The sequence below is a fragment of the Tripterygium wilfordii genome, chromosome 23 (assembly GCF_013401445.1).
Source record: "Tripterygium wilfordii isolate XIE 37 chromosome 23, ASM1340144v1, whole genome shotgun sequence".
Classification (NCBI taxonomy): domain Eukaryota; kingdom Viridiplantae; phylum Streptophyta; class Magnoliopsida; order Celastrales; family Celastraceae; genus Tripterygium; species Tripterygium wilfordii.
The window spans coordinates 3,606,126-3,624,749 of NC_052254.1; the positions used below are offsets into that span (position 1 = coordinate 3,606,126).

The following is an 18,624-nucleotide window of genomic DNA, read 5'->3' on the forward strand; positions in this document are numbered from 1 at the left end:
GGCCGTAAATCTTGACCACATGGAAGACCCCACAACTATTACAAATTAATTGAGATCTAGGCTGAGACTTATTGTGGAAAGATAACGTAAGGTACCGCTTGTGCTAAGAGTTACCATAATCAAATTACCATATCAGTCAAGAACGACCCGTTGTTGTGAAATATGTATCTGCAATTGCATACATCCTTTCTTTGTATTCTCAGCAAGAGAAAAGTATATGATTGGTTGAAACTTGATAGCTGCTCAAAGCCTACATCTAAATCTACTGTCACTTGACAATTATATAAACCTCAATTTCTAGATGTATAAGAAGAGAATTTCCTTCACCATTTTTGTACTGTAATGAAAATAAGATGCTAGTTCTATAACACCATTTTCTACTGCTTTAATCACTCTGTCAATTTCTTAATTGACCAAAATCCCACTCCATAGAGGATATTATAGTTACTAAGAAACCATTTCCTCTGTATCCAAGTCCATTAATGAAAGCTATCACAATCAAAATAGAGATTAGCATGGTCTGCAACTCTGCATAACATTGATGGCCTTTGGAAAGAACTTACAAGCTCAATCAAAGTCTTTGCTTTGTTCCTTCATGCCAGTAGAAAAGTAAAAGTAAAAGGCTTAAGCTGTTGAAAATCATCTTCTGTCTATATACTTGGACTATCTCACCAGGGATTACAAAAAAAAATAGATTCACCTGGCTTATCAAACCCCCCAACACAAGGGTCATCTCTTTGGATCAGACTGCGGACGGCAGAGACTAAACACATCTCACATATCTCATCCCTTGATTCCTACTTTCGGAAAAGAGTAGTCCTACTGTCACTTAATATTCATAGCTGCCGCCATGGCTCGCAGCTCCTTAGAAATTTCAGAGAACGGGGGTCTTGAGTTGGGATCTAATGACCAGCACCTTTCCATCAGTGATCTCCAAGCTGGGTCACACCAGCACGGAATTTCAGGTCGCAAAGTGCCCTTGATTATGCCAGCTGAGGAAAATAGAGTATATTTATCACATAGTAAAGCAAGCAAACAAGATTTGGACGATTACAATACAACTTACAAAATATCAAATCGAAATGACGGTAGAAGAGTTATCTAAATCTGACACAACATGACTTGAAGTACTTTTCTTACATTCAGATGACTTGAGTGCTTGCATGCTGAGCCTTAAAACTGAGACTTTGATTCTCATTTCTCCTCTTAAAAAAGACCACAACGTTTTCTTTAAATAAAAAGATTCCGATAATTTTTAATTAGTTCATAGTTATATTAATATTGCTAGTTTGTAACTACGATTCTCGAACTAAAACATACCTATTATTTCCTCAGAGCGAAAATTTGCATATGGTTCCTCCCCGGTAAGAAGTTCCCACATGACTATTCCAAATGAGTATACGTCAACCTACATAGAAGCAACAAGGAAATAATTAGAATACCATTCATTATTAGGTAACGGATAAAACATCACATTACAAACATGTGGCAGATGACCTTCCTACCTTTTCTGTCACCTTGTTGTTCTTAGAGTTCAAAAGTTCTGGAGCCATCCATGGAATAGTTCCCCGTACTCCACCAGAGACAAGCGTCCTCTGTTTGATTTTTGACAAGCCCAAATCACCAATCTGTAAAAGAGAATGTTTAAATAAAACTGCTCAATCAAAAACACAAAAACAGTACTCATGTATAAAGACATAGTAGCTGATGATCATACAAAAAAATTAAATTGAAGTGAAGGGAAGGGGAAAAGTGAAATCAATGCAGAAGAATATAAAAACTATAGTAATCCAAGTTATGAGGTAATTGCCTTGCACACTGGTCGTTGAGGATCTCTCATGTTAACAAGGAAGTTATGAGATTTCAAATCAAAGTGAACGATATTCTTCTCATGTAGATATTCCATGCCAAAGGCAGCATCCCTTGCAATTATTAACCTCTTTCGACGATCAATTGTTCTGTGAAAAAAGAAACAGTATAGGTTAGAGAAAGCAGAAGCTTATATTGGTACCTATTTACGTATAGAGCCTACAAAATATAAGATGAGGACATACGCATATGAGATACCAGGATCAAATTAGATGGTTAAAAACTAAAACTGTGAGCAGAAGTAAAATTGTTGACTAATTATGACCAGAAAGAATAACTAAATACAGTACTAAAAGGATTTTAGTAAATCTCTAATGAGTTGTTCATCAAAAAAGGAGAAAAAAAAAGAGAAGAAGATCTTCTTGAGCTACTTTCACCTTTAAATGTATGTATTAAAATGGCTATTAAATCTGCAACACCACGATGGGTCAGCTGATCCATAAATTTGGGATCTTACACTATCTTCAATTTCAGGATTAATCTAAACAAGAATTCTATTTCCACACAGAATCATTCTTTACAATGCTAAACCAAATTCAGTAAAAAAATTCTAGAAAAAATGGTTGCCCCTGACACTACAAAAGAGCATGATATTCTAATATTGTACACTTCCGCAAAGATAATTAGGAAGTTCATTCAGTGTCTATGACTCTATATACATCAATTTGAGATACTACCCCTAAATCAAAATCAAATATTAACTGCGTATACTTTATCAAAGAGTTTATTAAGCAGATTTTGATGATGTAGTATAGACAATAAATGACATACCTATCCTTTTTACGCAGAACTTGGTTCAGAGAGCCATTCACCATGTATTCTGTTACCGTCGCCAAAGTCTTTACAGGTCCATCTGTAACTACCCCATAGAGTGCTACAATATTTGGATGGTGAAGCTGACCTAGCATATGAGCTTCCCGCCAAAAGTCCGTAACCTGCATAAAGTAAACAGGGAAAGTTTAATTCTACCAAGCTACAAGTTAGGATATCAACATTATCATTTATCACATGACATTCCCTATCCAACGTCCTAAAAGTTCCCATCTTACTTAAAACGGGTTATTGATGAGAAACCAGGATATTCTTTGAATGGAAGAATATCGTGGTTTCTCATCTAAAAACTTTATTAGGAAGGAAAAATGCGTGCTGCCTTATCTCCTGCATTAAAAACAAGCATTTGTGTTCAATTCAAGGTTGAGAAAAAGAAAACCTCATATCGAAGTATCGAACAAAAAAAACGCACGATCAAGTCAACTGCCTTTGTCGGGCACATATCCACACATAATAAATATGTATAAATTCCATAAGAGTTCAACAAGATGCATCTCAGAGATAGACATGTCATGCAACTATTGTAATGTCTCATGACAGGATCAATAAAATAACATTTGAAAAAGTGGGAAGATGTGAATAAGCAAGTACCAGACGATCTTCCTCTGATAGCCCATTTGTGAAGTAACTTGGCCTGATCTTTTTAATGGCAACATCAGAACCCTTCCATTTTCCATAATAAACAGTTCCATAAGTGCCTGAGCCAAGTTCTTTTAAATACTCTAGGTCAGAATTTTTAATAGTCTGCAGAACAACGCAGAAATAGACAATGTCTTATATTACATTCAACTTTAAAAGATGCAAATGAAACAATTAAATATGTCCAAAAGGATACCTGCAACTCTTGAGTAGCAAGGTGGCGAATAAATGCAGTCAGCTCCCTAGACAGTCTTCCGGTTACCTTGGAAAATTGATGACTTCTGTTAATGTCAGCCTGAGAGAATAAAATTTGGAGCTGTCAAAGACTCTCAAAGCCAAATGAGTTTCACTTGCATCCACTAACCAAATAAGATACTGAAATATTTACTTGCAAGATTGATTATGACCTTATTATCATTGCTTAAATCAGGTGGAGCTTCCTGTTGAACATTTTCCTCTGGAATCTGCTTTGAAGGCACTTTAGCTGCTTCCAGAGGGGAAGAATTGGTTACCACTCCACTAGATCCATCATCTTGAGGGTCTGTGCTGAAGTTTCCTTCATCCATAGTATCTAAGGGCTTTGACTGAGGCTTCGGCAAGGCATCTGAAACATCACTGCTTGCATGAGAAGAAGGCACAGGATGTTCTTCTTCTTTGGATGATGACAATGACAGATTATGCAGTAGATCTACTGAAGTTGCAATTCGGCCTTGGCAATTATGAGAATCAGTTTTGATTTTGATTAACAAATTAAGGCTTTCTCCCGCATCCAGCTTCTTGATATTGCATTCCAGTGCCGTTCCATTGCTATGAACCGGATTATTACTAGAGACGGCCACGACCCTGTGCTGCATCTCCAGAATCTTCTCCTGCTCATTATTGATGTGTATCCCCTTACAGTTCTCATTGATTGCTCGATGTGGAATTTCAGTTATGTCATAATTCATACCAGTCAAGAAACTTTGCTGAGTGCCTGTTCCCCTTGGGCACGACAATGCATTCTCAGTAACATTAGAGGACAACAAGGAAATACCGTCCCCGTCAGCACGAACACCATGATAGCCAAAACTATATTTGTGGGGATTCACATTACTGTATTGTAAAACTGCAGAGCCGCCTTGTTTCCAAGGTCCTCCTTCTTGAATATCTTGGACAGGAAATGAGACATTGGTTTTGTGCAAGTCTGAATCAATCATGCTTGGCATTCCTTCCAGAATTTTATCAGGAAAAAGCAGCTTCAACGAACTTGGATGGTGTGATCTTATAGGCTGCCCCTGCTTTGAAATATCCGAATTTGGCTTCAACCGACCATAGAATTTTCCCGTAGGAAGTCTTCCATCCAATCTAAGATTTCGATGATTAACTATCCCGGTGAGATTGCTCCGGTGGTTCCGGAAGCTGTATGGATAGAACCGCTTTCGAATTCCGTTTGGTGAACTTCCCAATAGCCTATCACCATTATAACTTGATTTCACAAGATGATCACTTCCTATCCGGTGCCTGCTGTAAGATACCGGTGCCATATATGTATGAGTATTCATTGAATCCTGATTGGCAGTCCATGGCATTATATTTTCCCTATGCATATATCTCATTGGCCTGGGCTCAATATGCCTTTTAGCGTCGAAACCATGAAGCATGGAACCCAAACCAGAATAAAAAGATTGCTTCATAGACTCTATTTCCCCCACTAATTGAGTTGAATTCCCCATATTCATCCCAGCCCCATTACTCAAAACCTGACCAGACTCTCTTGCGGAAAACTGCACAGAAGGATTCGTATCCACACATAGATTTCCATCCCTAGGGTTTAATGGATATTGCAATTGAGAGCCCTGATATAGAAACAAGTTACCATAATTCTCCCTATCAGGCAATTGGGTATTCGCTAGATTATAACCTAACATCAAATCCCTAGTTTCTTGACTCACGGGAACTTGTGCTTTGGGTGCTAAATCCATAAGAGGGTGATCATATTTCCTGTCATCACGACAAGAAGTAAAGTCCATATCAGTCTTATCATCACAAGTACCATGAATTCTCTCCGTCCTGTTCGCCAAATACTTCTGTTTCGAAACTGTTTTCCTAAACGAATCATCATCGCCATGCCTAACTCCAACTCCGGCAACACCATTCATGCAATTCTTCCCCTCGAAAACTTCAACAAGATCTTTTGACAAATATTTCCCGTACACCACATCAGTATTTCCCTTAACAATCCCGTGATCATCAATAGCGTCATTATTGTCATAATCACATTCTTTACATTCGCTACAAACAAACACCCAAAGCCTTGCGTGCTTACCGTAAGCTACAAGCTTATCATACTCGTCGATCATGCACCGGACGTCCTCTTCGGAGGCAATGGAAACCAGAGGCGTGCCTTCGTCTGCGTTCGTCTCCGCGTCTAATCCACGGACATCTCCGGCCAAGAGGAGCCTGCATTTGAGCGAAAAGGAGCCGGTGTTGGGGCAAAGATCCGAGATCGTGGACCGGAGCCTTTCGAGACTGATGTTTCGGTCGACGGAGATGATGCGGGCCTCGCCAGCCACGTAACGGAGCCTGTCGAAAGGTGGAGGGCTGCGGTAGAATGCACCATTGAAGCTGCACACTATCTTGACCTTTCTTTGTGAGTTTGCGGCGGCGGATACGGTGGCTGTGGCAGAGAAGGGTTTGCAACGGAGGTGAGAGAGCGGAGGTTCTTTCATGGCGAGAGAAGGGAGAGTGAATGCATATGATGCCAGTAATGGTAGTGAGAAAGGGAACCAGAAGAGGGTTTTATAGTGGATAGTAGAAGATGAGATATGCCCTTCAGGTTGGGGGTAATTTACGAGGCTGCCATCGTTTTTCAGGTTCTTTGGGATTGGGAGTAGAGATGGAGGGAGAGAATCTTGTGAGAATACCTTTTTAAAATTTGATTCAGTTTCCTAGTTTGACACTGTCAGGTTGTTCTGAATTACAATGTTGCCATCCTGGTATTATTCTTTGCATATATAAGTGAATCAAAAGTCAAAACCCAATGCAAGTCACAAGTAATATGGCACCACAAGAGCTCCAATATTAAATGTAAGAGCATCTCAGCATATTACTTTGACACATCCTCTAAAATATAGATAAAATATCATTGTTCTTTATTTTATAGATTTTCTATTCAGTAAAAAAATTAGTGGGGGTTAGGGGCAAAGCCCCGAATTTTTTTTAGGACTAAGTGTTGTTTTTGTAAACTCAAGGTTCGCCCACATTTGACTAACTTTGTCAGTTTGTTGTAATTGAGACTTTAGTGTTGAGAGACAGAGAAAGATAGAGAGCAATTGAGCAAAGTTAAGTGGGTTTGCATCTTTGGCTTTTGGAGATTTTGTAGAGAGGTTAAAGTGGGTTTAAGGGTAAGCTTAATGAATTTAAAATAAAAGAAATTTAATGGGACCGATTTGAAAAAAATATTTTTTAAAGGGGAAAGATTGAAAAATGGATAGTATATATGTTATTTTTAAAAAATTAAGGGGGACAAAATAGAAAAGATTGATAATATAATGATATTTTTCAAAAAACAAAGGGGGGCAAAATGGAAAAGATTGATAATATAAAGGTGTTTTCGAAAAACAAAGGGGGCAATTGCCTCCCTTACTTTACACATATATCCACCCTTATGCCGTTAGATTTGATATCATATTCTCTGCTTCATTAAAATTAAAATAATATTTGTTTTTATTCCGTTTATTATTCTATTATGAATTAATTGACTTTGAGAGAAAAGGCAACAAAAAAAATTATTTTATGTTTAGAAAAGTGAACAATATTAGTGTTTATGTTCTCTAAAATATGAAATATCTAGGTAATCTAATGTAGATGTATTAATTTTTGACTAATTCTCTATATTTGTTCCTTATTTGACAACAAGAACCATGTTTAGGTAATATGATCTCAAACAACTCGTGTTTCATGTGTCTTATTATTAGAAGCTACTCTAATAAGGCATACCTTGTGACGAATATATATATATATATATATAGATTTTTTGATATTTATTTTTACATTACTTTGATTGGGTTCATGTTGAAATTTCAATGCCGGCGGTGCATGATCCTTGTAAAGCGAACACAAGAATACAAACAGGAATAGGATTCCTGATATTTGGTCAAACATGCAGAGAGGCTTTTTAATGTCTTCCTACCTACGAAACCTTCCTTAATTTGTCTTTTCTCTCAAATCCAAATAGGAGAAGGAAGACTATCTCATAACACGGATACCACGTCCACCCCAAAAAAAGGGGAAAAAAAACTTTAATCTTAATTAATTAATAAAATCTATTGCCACGTGTGAAAAACTACAAGAAAAATATCAGAATTGGAATATAATTAAGGTCTTGCGTCTCCATAATATCTCAATGCATAACTCGCTTGTGAAGAAAGTTGAGGAGCTAATTAAATTTAAAAAAAAAAATAGATTGAGAATTGGAACAATTAAGAAGAAATTAAGGAAAGTTACGGTAAAATGCATAAATGATTGATTATTAAGTATAGTGTTGAATACCACCTCCTTAAGATTACATTCGTCCTTCACTAATACTTTTGGATGATTTGGACGTCAATCTCTCAGTATGAAATGATCGCACTACACACAAATGGAAGCTCCAAGTTTGTGCGTGTGGTAGTATATATGGTCATAGTAACGCTCTATAGCATGGTTCATGCCACCAAAAAGTAATTGGCTGTCCTCGGTCTCAAATATGAATATATCCTTATATTCGGGGGTGGAGCCATGAAATAATATTGGTGGGTTGATGCATTTTATTCAATCGAAAATTTTAGCGGAGGTGTTGCCACTCGAAAAACTTTTTAGGTCTATTTTATAATAAGACAATTTATTTAAATAATATTATTGATGTTGTAATCGAAAATATACAAACAAACATACCATATTAAACATATATAAACAAACAAACATACCAAGTATAAATATACAAACATCATATAGTCTAAATATACATACAAATATACCAAATTAGGCATATTCACTTGTTAAAATAATATATACCCATATTTGTTACATGTACACTAAACATATATTAATTGCATGTATATATTATACAGTAAGTATATATATTTTTTAAAAGTTGGGGGCTACAACCTAGTGTAGCCCCCTTCTTCCGCCCCTACTTATATTTTCAATCGACGGGGGACAAACGATGTTCTAGCATTACATGAATCTAGTTTAGAATGATGGAAAAACTATAAATACATGAACATAGTTTCCAACGTACCATAAACAAGAACATATTCATATTCCATGATGTGAGATATGCCTTGATCAACTCAATTCAAGAAGCACATCAAGATTTAAGGAATGACAAAAGTGAACTTTAAAAAGAAGATTGGTAAAAATTCCATCAGCGCAGGTTAGCATGAAGTCCCCATGATACAATATCCTAAGCTTCAGAATCAAGGTTCGGAATCTTTTGCGCACGTGGACCACTAATCCTCAACTGAAAATAACAAAAGAGATAATTGACCATTAATTTGTCGTCTAGTAGTCGCCAGGTGAGCTTCTGTTAACACTGGGACCCAGATGAGATAAAGACAGTGCCACGTAAAGAGATGTGGTCCGTACACGGTACTAATCAGGTGGGTCCTTCTCCAATGGAATTGCATAGGATGAACATTATTTGCATCGTATTTTTAACTAAGTACATCCCAATTTAATGTGTTTTTAAAGAGTTAATAGGGTGTACTTAATAAAAAATGGGGTACAAATAATATTCTTCATCTTGCATAGATGCAGATGATTTGGAGAAGAATTGTCTTTTGACTCAAAATACGACCTTCATTTTACTCCTGAGTAATGTCCGAGTGTTGGATGTTAAATGTGTCCTATAAATGTGTTTATAATTAATGATTATTTCACATGATACTTAGATTTGGAGTAGGATGAGAGTCATATTTTGGAGTTCGTAGCATTACTCTTTGGACAAACACTGTTTCATACTCGATTTTTTTGTAAAAAAAAATCAAAAGCATCTCCGGAATAGCATGATTGATCACCTGAACAGTCAGTAATGGGAGTTCTCTAGAGTTTTTTTTTTTTTTCCCAATCTAACATCGTCCCCTTTTAAATCCCAATATAATACTCACATAAAATTTATTCCCAATATAACACTCGATGCTACTAGGAGTAGAGTTATAAATGTTGATTTTTTCAAGTCGAATTGACACCATGATTTTACACCATCAAACATGGCATCAGTGGATGCTAGATCTCAATATAGCACTCACATAAAATTTATTCCCGATATAAGAGCATCTCCAATGGGAGATTTGAAACCCGTTTTTCAAGTATACAAAACATCAATTTCAAGTACTACATAGCTATAATGGAAGAAAAATTGCACTTAAAACACACTTCAAATATTAGGAACTCTTGATATATCAAGAGTGATTTGAAAGTCCTTTTAAAATTGCATAATCAATCAACACTTGATACTTGTAAGTTTAGCCAAGAGAGAGAGTAGGACAGAAAGGAGGGGGGGGTGGAAGTTGAAAATTTTGAGTTTGGAGTGTTTCATATTGTATACCATTGTAGATGAAACTCTTGATAATTTGATAGTGCACACAAATTACAAGGTATTTTGGAGTGCTTAAATGAAATTGACATTGGAGATGCTCTAATACTTAATGCTACTCAGAGTAGTGTTGCTAATTTTTTGAAGTCAAATTGGCACCATGATCTTCCACCCGAAACTTCTACTGCTGGCACCATGATTTTTCCACTCGAAACTTTCACCATTGTCAAATATAGATATGTGGATGCATATGCATACGAGGGTATTAACCGCTTTGGGGTTATCTTTACAGGCATTCCCACTCTCCCGCTCAAGATTTCATTCCATGAAATTATTCTGCCTCCCCACTCAAATCCATGACCTCGTGGAGGTGAGATGATCATTTGGATACACAGATTATTTGCTCTGATGAAATGCAGGGTCTGCTGCCTCTCGACGATCCTCTTCTAAAAAAATGTGTGACCCCATGGATTCATTGACAAGATCAACTATAGAATGGGCCATGTCTACAGGAAATGTACTCATGTACAAAGAACAATGAAATTTATAATCCATCAGAAGAGTGATATGGTAACCCTCTGGATAATAGGAATTTTATTGGCATGAAGAAATGCCAGTCTCCAAAAAAAACATACATTATTTTGGTATGAAAGATGAAATAGCATAAGCTATCTAAATCTATGGCATGAAGAAATGCTAGTGTCCAGAAATCATAAACTATTTTGGTATGAAAAATGAAATAGCATCAGCGATCTAAATCTAAACTAGGGGATGAGACTATTATAAATTCGATAAAGAATTACTACGTTGCGCCAACGGAAGTTGATCACCGATGGTTGATCCTCGATTGACCCAGGAAGAGATGAGGTGGTGGGCGATTGCGAAAGGCCCTGGGATGAACATTGGTGCAAGTTCCCCGCTTTCCACGTTGAAATCTGCTGCTAGAGACTGTCCTTCCTCAACTCCTTTGCACATTTGGTCTACTTTGATTGCTGCTGTTTGTTGTGCCTTCCTGTACTCAGCAAATGCCAATGCTTTTTTGACATCCTCTCTACTGTGCCATTGAGCATCTACACAAACCGGAATTCTGATATTATACTTGCCCGCCATATACTAAAAATTGCAGAAAAAGAAGAAGCAAATGCAATGACAAAGGATTTGGATCCATACAGAAGCGATCCAATTGATCGAGAATTTAACTAAATTTCGCTGTCAATACAGTTCAAATACTGCTTCATGCATAGCGAATTATGTGCATATAATGCTGTCTAAGATACCAAAAGGTGTCCAGCGGACTGCATCTTATTTACAACCTTGGTTTTCATTTGGATCACCAAATTTCCTCACCGGCACACATCAAGCACATTCAGCCCATATATCAAGTTGCTTCATGAGTAAATGATGGATATCTACATATCTATATGAGTTATAATATAGGCTAAAGAGATGACTTTACGAACAGCAGGACGAAAATTATAGCACTTGCAAACATAAGCATAGTTTATCAGGAGGGGGAAAAAAGTGGTAACACAAATGAACACCATGCACAAGGCAAAAAGGTAAACAACAACACCGTGCACAAGTGTGCACGTTCCCGCAGTGGGCGAGGTTCAAGACAAGCAAGATGTACGCATACTTTACTCCACATAATATGTGGAGAGGCTGTTTCCACGAATGAAACATGTGTAGGTTGCATCCATGCTACCCTACTCTACTCTACCACTAAACCGGAAAGGTTCGAATAAAATATAAATGCTTTAGCACGGCAATAATTAAGATGGTTTCATGATTTTGAAATGTCACCTGGGATCTTCATATGTATTGGGTTTTACATTCTAGCTACAGGTGGAAGACCACAGATGGGTATTGGCATAGAAAAATTCATTCCAAATTCATTTTCTCCTTTGGAATGTCAGCAACTCCAATGAATACAGGTGCAATATTCTTAAGAGTATGTATAGGAGCCCAACCCCATCAAGCTTTACACAGAAAGTGCCAAGGAATTACTGCCATGGAATTTGCAGGTTGAAGCTTCTTGTATTGATGACATCATTGACTAATGGGCTGAGTGACTCATTGGAAAAAAATGTTTGCACAACACCCTTATGCAAATCTTTGCCTTCCGTTTTCTTTGATATATATAGCTAAATGACAGAAAAATGACATTTAGAAAGACCATATTGTCAAAACTGGCAGAAAGGACAAGCGTAATAAATTTTTTTTAAGCTAAACAACATTGGCATTGTTTAAGTAGCGTATGGTTTCTTGCACACCCTTCCCCACCCCTGCCAAAAATAAAAAATAAAAGAAAAACAGTGAGGTACCTTCCAACTCTTCCTTGTCAACGTTTATGTCAAGTGATTTTGCATAGGCAAAAAACCCCACCATTACCTGGCATGGCATGCTACTTGGCCCAACTGAAAACAGATCAGTTAAGGGTACAATGGGTTAAAAGGTAAGGTAAAAAAGAAGAATAAAAAGAGTTCGGTGCTGTACAAAGGCTTGCATATCATCACAGCGCACATATTTCAGGAGGAGAATCTAAACTCATCCAGGAAAAAAAGTTCAGAGAGGCACACAAAATAAAGTGATTGTAAAGCATTCAGAAAATATAGAAACGATTTTCTCAGTTGCCATATGTACTCGAATATTTATTGTAGTTAGTAGTAGAATTACTATAAATAGCAAGATGGATGACCTGAAGGAAAAGTAAGATGGATGGGAAGACAAGGAAATGAAATGACAAGGTGAAGATTGAATTTGTTTTAAGGCAAACGGACAGGAAAAAATGACATAAATTCAGGCATGAGGCTAATCATGACCCTTTACTTTGCCAAGTCATAAACCATAAGAGTGATATGCTATCCTATTAAAATAAATTACACATACACCATTTGTATCATAGGTAAGGGAATATAGGAAAGAAAAAGAGATGGTGGAGAAAAGATACCAGGCCATGGCTGAGACCTATAATAAATGACTTCTCCCACTTCAATACCAGTCTCTTCCCATGTTTCTCTCCTCACGGCCTCTTCTAAGCTTTCTCCGGGCTAACGATAATAAAGTTATTCAAATCAAGGAAATCTTCAATTATACGAACAAAAATTGCTTGGGCAAGAAACTACAGGATCAAAGTCATTTGACTAATAAGCAAAAGCTTGGTAGCAACCTTTTTTTCCTCTACAACTACAAAGACACCTAACTGCCACTAATAGACTTCTCAGCAGTAGTATTAAATAAGAAGATTTTTCACAACTTATATCTTTGCTCAATTTTCGTTTTCACTAGGAGTATTTCCAATTTGAAACAAAAAATAAGTTGGCAAAACACATACCTCGATGAAACCAGCCAAGCAACTCCACATTCGAGGTACAAATCTTGACTGTCTGCCTAAGAGTGCACGGTCATTTTCTCTATCAATGACCAACATGATGACAACCTGTTGTAAGGGCAGATATATCAGAAAAGGAATGAGGCATTCGTTGCTCTCTCTTCACAAGAATCCAACATCAATAAGCAACCAACTAAAAATGGTAAATATCACTGTACTGGATCAACACGAGGATAAATGCTCTTTTTACAAAGCTCATTCAAGCATTGTTTCCACCTTCCAGCTTCCATGGGGACTGTCCTTTCACCACAATGTCCACAAAAACGTGATATGTTATGCCATTCCAACAATGCCCTGGCCTGATCAAATTCAAAACGCATTCATAGTTGTCAGGAAAAAAAGTTCCATGCTCCATGAAACAACTGCTTAATGGTAAGAATGTGAAAGATGATATGAGGGAAAGACCAAATTCTACAGGATATGAACTCACCACACAAAGGCACGACCGATATATCCATAAGAAAATTATAAAAATAGTCCGACCAGTTGCACTGTTCCCATGTAAAAGGATTTGGAGAAAATATAATGAAAGAACATCATTTAAAAGAAAAATCTTTTGGCAGCTTCTTAACAGTTGCTTTAGCAGTCATTGCATCATATTTTTTTTGCTCTCAAAAAAACGCTCATTTATATTTTGTACATGGAGGAAAATAAATTAAATCTGGAACCTAGATGAACAAATCAGTCAAACCCCTTTATTGGGCTTCAGGTTTCCAACTAAGTAGGATCATTTGCTCAAGGAAATGCAAGTTCAAAAATGGCATGAACTCCCTTTACTTTTTCATTTCTGTATCATTTATTAGCCTTTCGACTAAAAAACGAAGAAAAGGAGCAAATATTGACATCATGAAACAACAAAAAATATATAGACTAAATCAACATAGTATTACTCAATCGATTATAATAATCAATATTCAATAGTACGCAAACACCACATAATTACCAGCTGAATACGGATCTTCATCACTTACATGACCAGCAATAGATAATTCACTCATGGCTCGTTCATGAGCCCAATCAGTGGCAACCATAAGCGTTCTCAGCTCCACAAAACAAAATTTCCTTCTCCCCAATTGAGAAACCAGAGCACTCTCCTCTGACACATCAATAGCCCAATACACCTCATCCTCCTCCGCCCTTGAACCCAAATACACCAAAGACTCTACACTCAACTGGACCCCACATTCCGACAAGAAATCCCTGCAATCAACCAAGCCTATCCAACCCAGATGCCAATTCGGTGACGTATCACCACCAGAAGAAGAGGCCAGCGGCCTACCCTTCAAGAAAGGCAAGACTTTGAAATGAGGAGGCGAAAAGGGTTGCTGGTGGTTGGAGTTTAAGAGGCGAGTTTTGAGGATTTCAAAAGCAGATGTGGGTGAAAAGGGGTCGGTTGGTTTTGGGGTCTTGGATCTTAAAGGATTGCCAGCAAAGGCGTGGGTATGCAGGGAAATGGACGTGGAGGTAAGGGTGTAGATTCTTTTGGAGAGACGGATAGGGGAAATAAGAGGAGACATAAAGGAGGAAGAGGAGAACAATGAGAGCATGGCCGCTCGTGCATCGGGTGGTTGGCTACTATGTTTAGACTTGAGAGAGAGACTAACGTCGTGGTGGTGGCGGCTCAGCCGCTCAAGCGCTCTGGGTTATTGACAAAAGCGATAGGCGAGAGAGGTCGTCTCATTCGCCTTTCCATTAGTCAAATTTACAAGATAGACCCTTCCTCTGCCTAGTGAGTGTTCTCTCTTGCACAAAGCGTCGACCAAGATCACAACTTGGGTGGGTTCTGGCCCAAGACCAAAAGCATCACCACCATTGGATAGAGGGCAAAGGAAGCATTAACAATTTGACCATTGATTGCCTTTTCTCACAGAATATGTTACAGAATTTAACCCCAACGGCCATTTTTGGCGGATGAGACAAATATAAAAAAATAACAGCCAACCAAATTTCAAATTCTAACGACCTCTTAATCTCTATTAACCTCCACAACAAAAATGGTGGTCTCTGCCATTCCTCCCTCCACTCTCCATATCCTTCCCTCCTCAGATCCTCCATACAAGCTCCTTGAGACGCACTCATCTCTGACACTTCTCTCCCGTTGCAAAACCATCCAACATCTCAAGCAAATCCACTCCCAGATTATCAAAACCGGCCTCCACAACACCCAGTTCACCATGACCAAGCTCATCCATGTTTGTGCCATTTCTCCCTTCGGAGATATTTCTTATGCAATTTCACTTTTTGAATCCATTGATAACCCCAATTTGATACTCTGGAACACCATGATTCGAGGCCACTCACTTAGCTCGTTCCCTGTTCGAGCTGTGGGGTTTTATGTTCGAATGATTCTGTCCGGTGTTGAGCCAAATTCGTATACTTTCCCTTTCCTTTTGAAATCTTGTGCTAAATTTGGGGCTACCCATGAAGGGAAACAGATTCATGCACATGTCTTGAAGCTTGGGCTTGACACTGTTGTCTTTGTGCACACTTCTTTAATCAATATGTATGCGCAGATTGGTGACTTGAGTGATGCAAGAAAAGTGTTTGATAAAAGCCCCATGAGAGATGCTGTTTCCTTTACAGCTTTGGTGACTGGTTATACTGCAAGGGGTTTTGTAGATGAGGCTCGTCAACTGTTTGATGAAATACCTGTTAGAGATGTCGTTTCATGGAATGCCATGATTGCAGGGTACACTCAAAGTGGTCGATTCTCAGAAGCATTAGCTTTCTTTGACGAGATGCGTGCAGCAAATGTAGCACCTAATGAGAGTACATTGCTTACTGTCCTTTCAGCTTGTGCTCATACGGGTTCCCTTGAACTGGGCAATTGGGTTCATTCCTGGTTAGAGAACCATGGACTTAGTTCAAGCCTTAGGCTGGCTAATGCGCTTATTGATATGTATGCAAAGTGCGGAGTTTTGGACAAAGCTCGCGGTTTGTTTGAGGATTTACATGAGAAGAATGTGGTCTCATGGAATGTTATGATCGGTGGTTACACCCACATGAGCCAATACAAAGAAGCATTGGTGCTATTTGGGCTAATGCTGCAATCCAATATAGAGCCTAATGATGTGACTCTGTTGAGTATTCTTCCAGCTTGTTCTCACTTGGGTGCTCTTGATCTTGGAAAATGGGTTCACGCTTATATCAATAGGAAATTTAAGCATATAACTACCTCGAATCTTCAGACTAGTCTCCTTGACATGTATGCCAAATGTGGAGATATAAAGGCAGCCGAACAAATATTCAATGCCATGAAGCAACGGAGCTTGGGTACTTGGAATGCCATGATATCTGGATTGGCCAATCACGGGCATGCAGACAAGGCCCTTGAGCTTTTCTCTCTGATGACCAATGGAGGAATTAAACCAGATGATATAACATTTGTTGGTGTGTTATCTGCTTGTAGCCATGCTGGTTTGGTGGATCTTGGACGCAACTATTTCAATTCAATGATCCATGACTACAAGTTTTCACCAAATTTATACCACTATGGATGCATGGTGGACCTTCTAGGCCAAGCTGGGTTGTTTGAGGAAGCAGAGATCCTGATAAAGAACATGGAAATGAAACCAGATGGTGCCATCTGGGGTTCTCTACTTGCCGCCTGTAGAGTTCATGGACATGTCGAGTTGGGTGAATATGTAGCTGAGCGTCTCTTTGAATTGGAACCTGAAAACCCAGGTGCCTATGTTCTTCTGTCAAATATCTATGCAGGAGTGGGAAGATGGGATGATGTAGCTAGAATAAGAACAATCCTAAATGATAAGGGAATGAAGAAAGTTCCTGGTTGCAGTTCTATAGAGGTTGATAGTGTTGTTCATGAATTCCTTGTTGGAGATAGAGTACATCCCAAATGCCGAGAGATCTACAAAATGTTGGATGAAATAGATGGGCTTTTGGAGAAGGCTGGGTTTGTGCCTGATACATCTGAGGTTCTCTATGATATGGATGAAGAGTGGAAAGAAGGTGCATTAAGCCATCACAGTGAAAAGTTGGCAATTGCTTTTGGTCTGATCAGCACAAAGCCAGGTACAACAATTAGAATTGTCAAGAATCTTAGAGTGTGTGGAAACTGTCATTCAGCGACAAAACTGATATCCAAGATCTTCAACAGAGAGATCATTGCAAGGGATAGGAATCGTTTCCACCATTTCAAGGATGGATCTTGCTCATGTAATGACTACTGGTGAAACGTCATTCATTTGAAAACAGAAATCGACTTTGTAAGTAGTAACTGATTCGAATAGGCTGATTTTGCAGGTACAACGTTCTCCAATGCTCTTAGAGATGAAAAATTAACCATCTTTCTTTGATTTATACGTACATAGATGACGGGTTTACATACTAAACTGCTACTGAGATAGGGAATGGACTAAAACCAAACAAGTCCATAATAAGCGAGGTGCCTAAAGGAGTTCCTCCTTGTTGAGGCCAAAACTTTCTTGTCTGCTATAATGAAATATGCTGCTCCAGCCACTACAATAATTAGTTTGTAGATCATATTTTCAGTTTTTAACGAAGGAAAAGAAACAGAACAGTAGGGGGTATCTGGTAATGCTGGCAGAAAGAAGACTCGCAGTAGGAAAAGCAGCAGCAATGCTGGCAACGATGGCTGCCTTAGCTCCTGCGACAACGCCCTCTGTTGACCCATTTGAAAGGCAAACAATTAATTTATGAGATTTTTTAAAAATGTAAAAAACCAGAAACCAAATTTGATAGAGAAATTAAGGGTACCATGAGAACAACGTTTTACCATGGCTAGCTTTTGGTCAAGAGAGGCTAAGCAAGTCTTCTCAAGTGGAGACTTTTTTAGCCATCTTTTCTGCCATTCTAAATGCCTTAATTATGTGAACTAATAAGTAATAATGCAGATGACAAAAACAGCAAACTGAACTGGGTTTTTGAAGATTTGATTCAACTTGAAGAGTAAAATGAGATTGTTTATGGGTATAAGGATTTAATGGGATTAGATTAATAACAAAGAAAATGCCTCGGGTGTTGGGGAAGTGAAATGAAGTGAGTGCCGTAGTGTTGATGAGCTTATTTTCCTTCTAGTGAATCTGAAATTTGTTGGACATTAGCTTATCTTCCTTTTACTACTGAAATTATGGGTGGACAACTGCACTTTTCTATCATTATTTTCTTACTTCACTTTATCTTGGGAAACACTTTAAGAATAAACAATTGGGAAGCCCCGGAAGGGAACAAGAAAAAGGTTTGATTGGATGGTGATAGCAATATGATCATCATAAACCAATCACGATAAAGAACTTTTTTTTTAAAGATTTCACTGTAAGATACTTGTGGGCACATTATGATGATCGATACAAGCGAT

At 38.1% G+C, this 18,624-nt stretch overlaps 3 protein-coding genes across 3 annotated transcripts; 1 reads left to right on the forward strand and 2 right to left on the reverse strand.

The window, feature by feature from the left end:
- Window positions 1-519: 519 nt before the first annotated feature.
- LOC119992512 lies at window positions 520-6,068 on the reverse strand. Its single transcript, XM_038839242.1, has 8 exons — window positions 3,747-6,068; window positions 3,536-3,634; window positions 3,292-3,444; window positions 2,641-2,804; window positions 1,811-1,958; window positions 1,506-1,628; window positions 1,321-1,408; window positions 520-992 (listed from the first exon to the last, which is right to left on the reverse strand). The coding sequence occupies exons 1-8, from the start codon at window positions 6,045-6,047 to the stop codon at window positions 826-828; spliced, it is 3,243 nt and encodes a 1,080-aa protein (XP_038695170.1). The 5' UTR covers window positions 6,048-6,068; the 3' UTR covers window positions 520-825.
- Window positions 6,069-10,461: 4,393 nt separating this feature from the next.
- Window positions 10,462-14,982, reverse strand: LOC119993209 (nudix hydrolase 19, chloroplastic-like). Its single transcript, XM_038840224.1, has 6 exons — window positions 14,258-14,982; window positions 13,445-13,585; window positions 13,230-13,334; window positions 12,846-12,945; window positions 12,220-12,312; window positions 10,462-10,965 (listed from the first exon to the last, which is right to left on the reverse strand). The coding sequence occupies exons 1-6, from the start codon at window positions 14,831-14,833 to the stop codon at window positions 10,676-10,678; spliced, it is 1,305 nt and encodes a 434-aa protein (XP_038696152.1). The 5' UTR covers window positions 14,834-14,982; the 3' UTR covers window positions 10,462-10,675.
- Window positions 14,983-15,123: 141 nt separating this feature from the next.
- LOC119993208 (pentatricopeptide repeat-containing protein At1g08070, chloroplastic) lies at window positions 15,124-17,509 on the forward strand. Its single transcript, XM_038840223.1, has one exon. The coding sequence runs from the start codon at window positions 15,281-15,283 to the stop codon at window positions 17,477-17,479; it is 2,199 nt and encodes a 732-aa protein (XP_038696151.1). The 5' UTR covers window positions 15,124-15,280; the 3' UTR covers window positions 17,480-17,509.
- The last annotated feature ends 1,115 nt before the right edge of the window (window positions 17,510-18,624 follow it).